This window comes from Apis dorsata, unplaced genomic scaffold (genome assembly GCF_000469605.1).
Source record: "Apis dorsata unplaced genomic scaffold, Apis dorsata 1.3 scaffold_129, whole genome shotgun sequence".
Lineage (NCBI taxonomy): Eukaryota > Metazoa > Arthropoda > Insecta > Hymenoptera > Apidae > Apis > Apis dorsata.
The window spans coordinates 760,619-763,827 of record NW_006263422.1 but is presented as its reverse complement, the minus strand read 5'-3'; the positions used below and the strand labels follow the sequence as shown (position 1 = coordinate 763,827).

At 38.2% G+C, this 3,209-nt stretch overlaps 1 protein-coding gene and 1 long non-coding RNA gene across 2 annotated transcripts in view; one reads left to right on the top strand and one right to left on the bottom strand.

Annotated features, from left to right (window-relative positions):
* LOC102679152 (helix-loop-helix protein delilah-like) overlaps positions 1–3,209 on the top strand; it is an 8,045-nt gene that overhangs the window by 1,494 nt on the left and 3,342 nt on the right. Inside the window, exon 3 of the mRNA XM_031509135.1 lies at positions 1–392. This exon is cut by the window's left edge and continues 3 nt beyond it. Coding sequence (XP_031364995.1) covers positions 1–385 — 385 coding nt within the window. The 3' untranslated portion in view covers positions 386–392. The remainder of the gene's footprint in view (positions 393–3,209) is intronic.
* The window catches only part of LOC102679055, a 70,293-nt gene that overhangs the window by 64,433 nt on the left and 2,651 nt on the right, over positions 1–3,209 (bottom strand). The gene's annotated exons all lie outside the window — the stretch shown is intronic.

Sequence of the window (3,209 nt, the reverse complement as noted above, 5' to 3'; positions counted from 1 at the left end):
CACCGCAGTTCCATCGCCCCACGATTACTACGCGTCCTCGATAGGCGACGAGGAGAATCTGGAGCCGAGGACGACACTTTCGTCCAACGCGCAAAATTTCTCCCGGCTCTCTCCTAATTCGGTAGCATCTCCACCGTCCGAATATTACGGGCAAAATGAAGAGAATCTCGAGCCTCAAATTCTGTCGCCGTACAGCGGCGGCGGGGACAGCGAAGAGGGCGCAGCCACCGTTTACGCGGCAAGCCCGGAAACCTTTTCTGGGGCTCTGTATTATAAGCAGGAGATCACCGAATCCGGTGAATTCATGGACGTCGTCAGCTGGTGGGAACAAGAGCAGGGCAGGCTAGTACATCAGCAACACACGCAACGGCTCACGCACGTCTAATAAAAAGGTTTGTGCGTTTTTTTTTTTTTTATTATTATAAAAACTCTTCCCTCGTTTTTTTCTCGTTCGAATGCCAGACTCTCAGGCATTATTTGGATTCGAATATTTTTTATCAGCGACGATATTTATTTATGATTAATTTTTTTATCGATATTTCACGAATACGAATTTTTTAAGCACTTTACGTATAATCTTATCACGTGTGGAATAATATAATGTCGGATAGGTAGATTTTCTTATCTCAAATTAGATCGTAATCGCGGATCGGATTGTATTTTGGGAATAGTTTAACAATCGTGGCAATAGGAATATTAATTTCAAAGTTTTTGAGTGTTTTGTAAGCATAGAAATGTGATAATGATTAATTTCAAGTGAAATTATTTCTATTCTATTAAAAAAATTGACGATAAAGAGAAGAGAAGCAGAGATGAAGTGAAAGGCGATGTAAAAAATAAGTATAACAGTCAAATGAATATGAGGGCACGTTATGTTAACAGAAGTTAAGAAGGATTATAAGGTTTGCTCTCAACGAAATAAGAAACATGAAACACATTTTAATTGTGTTCATACTTGCCTTGAGAATGCATCTTTTAATTGCTTTATAAAATATCACGCAAAACAACAACATATATAAATTTTAACAACTCAACAAATTTTCTTTCTTTATACGTAAAAACATACGTAAAATATTAAAATATAAAAGTTTTAATTACGTATGTGAAATCATTTTGATTATATAAGAAATTCATCGAACATACAGAAAATCGTCTCGAGTTGTTCGTTCGGTCGAATTAAAACATACGAAGAAAGGAAGGAAGGAAGGAAGGAAAGAAACGTGGTTACAAAAACTTACTTTCTTATGATGTCGTCGAAGGATAACGACGACGAGTGACGAAATGAGTAGTATTGAGTACAGTATTGAGATCGGGGGGGGCAGGAGTTACACGTGTGTGATCGAGGCAACGAGGCAATAAACGACGATGGAGACTCGCGCGATACAGTTTCACGTTCGTAAAAAAGCAACGTTGGGCCGGGCAAGAGGAGTGCTCGGTTGGAGTGTTTTAAGTGGTTTGAACCGACAGGGCTGTTGATCGGGCACGTGACAATTACATCGAAGGAAGCGTCGCCAAGTGGAAACTCGTGTACGGCATTTCCTTTCGAACACGTGCTCCACGAAAATAAACTTACTTCACGCGTTTGCGTGTAACCACTTTGCAAAGCGTGTGCCGGGAATCTCTCTCTCTCTCTCTAATTTTCGTGGAATTAAAAGCCGCGCTCAAATTAATGCGCGCTCGCGCGTTGTGAAATTATTTTCATCGATTTGGAAAAGAAGCTATCACTGCTACTTACCAGTGGCTTAAAATATTTATACCGCGATAAGATTATCCTGAAGTGTGCTTATACACCGGTGATAAGGAAAGAAACTGTCAAGCGCACTGTGAAGCAACACGTGTTGGGGAAATTTTAAATTCACATCAGCTCTGTCTCTCTATCTCTCTTTCTCTCTCGTGCCGCCTTATAAAAGTGCTCACCCACAAACGGAAGTGGTTCACCATTTTCGCCATATGTTAGGTATCCTCCTCGAAATATCTCTCGACCAGACCTTTCCCAATCTTCGTGGTTTCCAATTGCTTGACATTGATCCGTTTCTCTTTGCCTTGATCACGCATATGCTCGCCTCCCTCGGGCTAAACCTACGTGTTTTATTTTCTCAGCTTTCGAGAGATCTTATTTTCGTTATGTAACGTTTCGTTAGAAATTAGTGTATATCTATTACGTTTTGAATTTTATAATATTATAATGAGATAAACAAATGAAAATAAAGAAGGTATTAATTATCGTAAAAAAAAAAAAAAAAAAATGAGCGCGAAAGCTTACAATTTTTTTACAATATTTTCGCCCTTGGAACGGAGTAGAGGTCGACGAAGACGCGATGCAGAAATCGAGAGAAGAGAAAAAAGAAAAAAAGAAAAAAAAAAAAAAAAAAAAAAAGAGTTTAATTATCGTAAAAAAAAAAAAAAAAATGAGCGCGAAAGCTTACAATTTTTTTACAATATTTGCGCCCTTGGAACGGAGTAGAGGTCGGCGAAGACGCGATGCAGAAATCGAGAGAAGAGAAAAAAGAAAAAAAGAAAAAAAAAAAAAAAGATCGACTAAGCGCGCGCAGTCGTCGAGTTATAAATAGAAATCATGATTTCCTTGGAAACATTCGTAACCCACGTGCCATACAGTAGTAAGTAAGATATTATGTTTGATACACGTGCACGTATCGGCACTCGGGACACAGCCATAAGGCGACAGAAGTTTTTCATATTTTTAACATATGGGCGGCAAGGAAACAGTTGTCGTGTATAAGGGAAGAATACAGGAAACGGTTTAAAAAGTAAAATCAAAATTCGGGAAGATAGATAGATAGATAGATAGAAAATTTTTCATACGTCTCCTTTATCCTTTTCGAGTTATTATCCATTATATAATAGGCTAAAAGTGCTCTCAAATATAAGGTTGGATCGAACTTAAGTTAAAGAGTGGAAACACTCGAGTTTCAAAGCCATATGGGTAATAGCACTTGGATTATTAAGAAGCTTCTCTGGAACGACTACCATATGTCAAATAATATATTTGTGCGTGCTTGTATCGTTTTCTTCGATTTTTCAATCCTCGGCCAACTTGCAAAATCACCGTTATCCAACCAAGATATGATCGATCATATTTGGAACATTCTTCCACTATCGTATGTTAAAGATCTTTTCGAAATTCGCAAGTTTTGGCAAAACAACAACGCGTTAACTTTCACGTTGCACGCAATTTAATTTTCAATTCA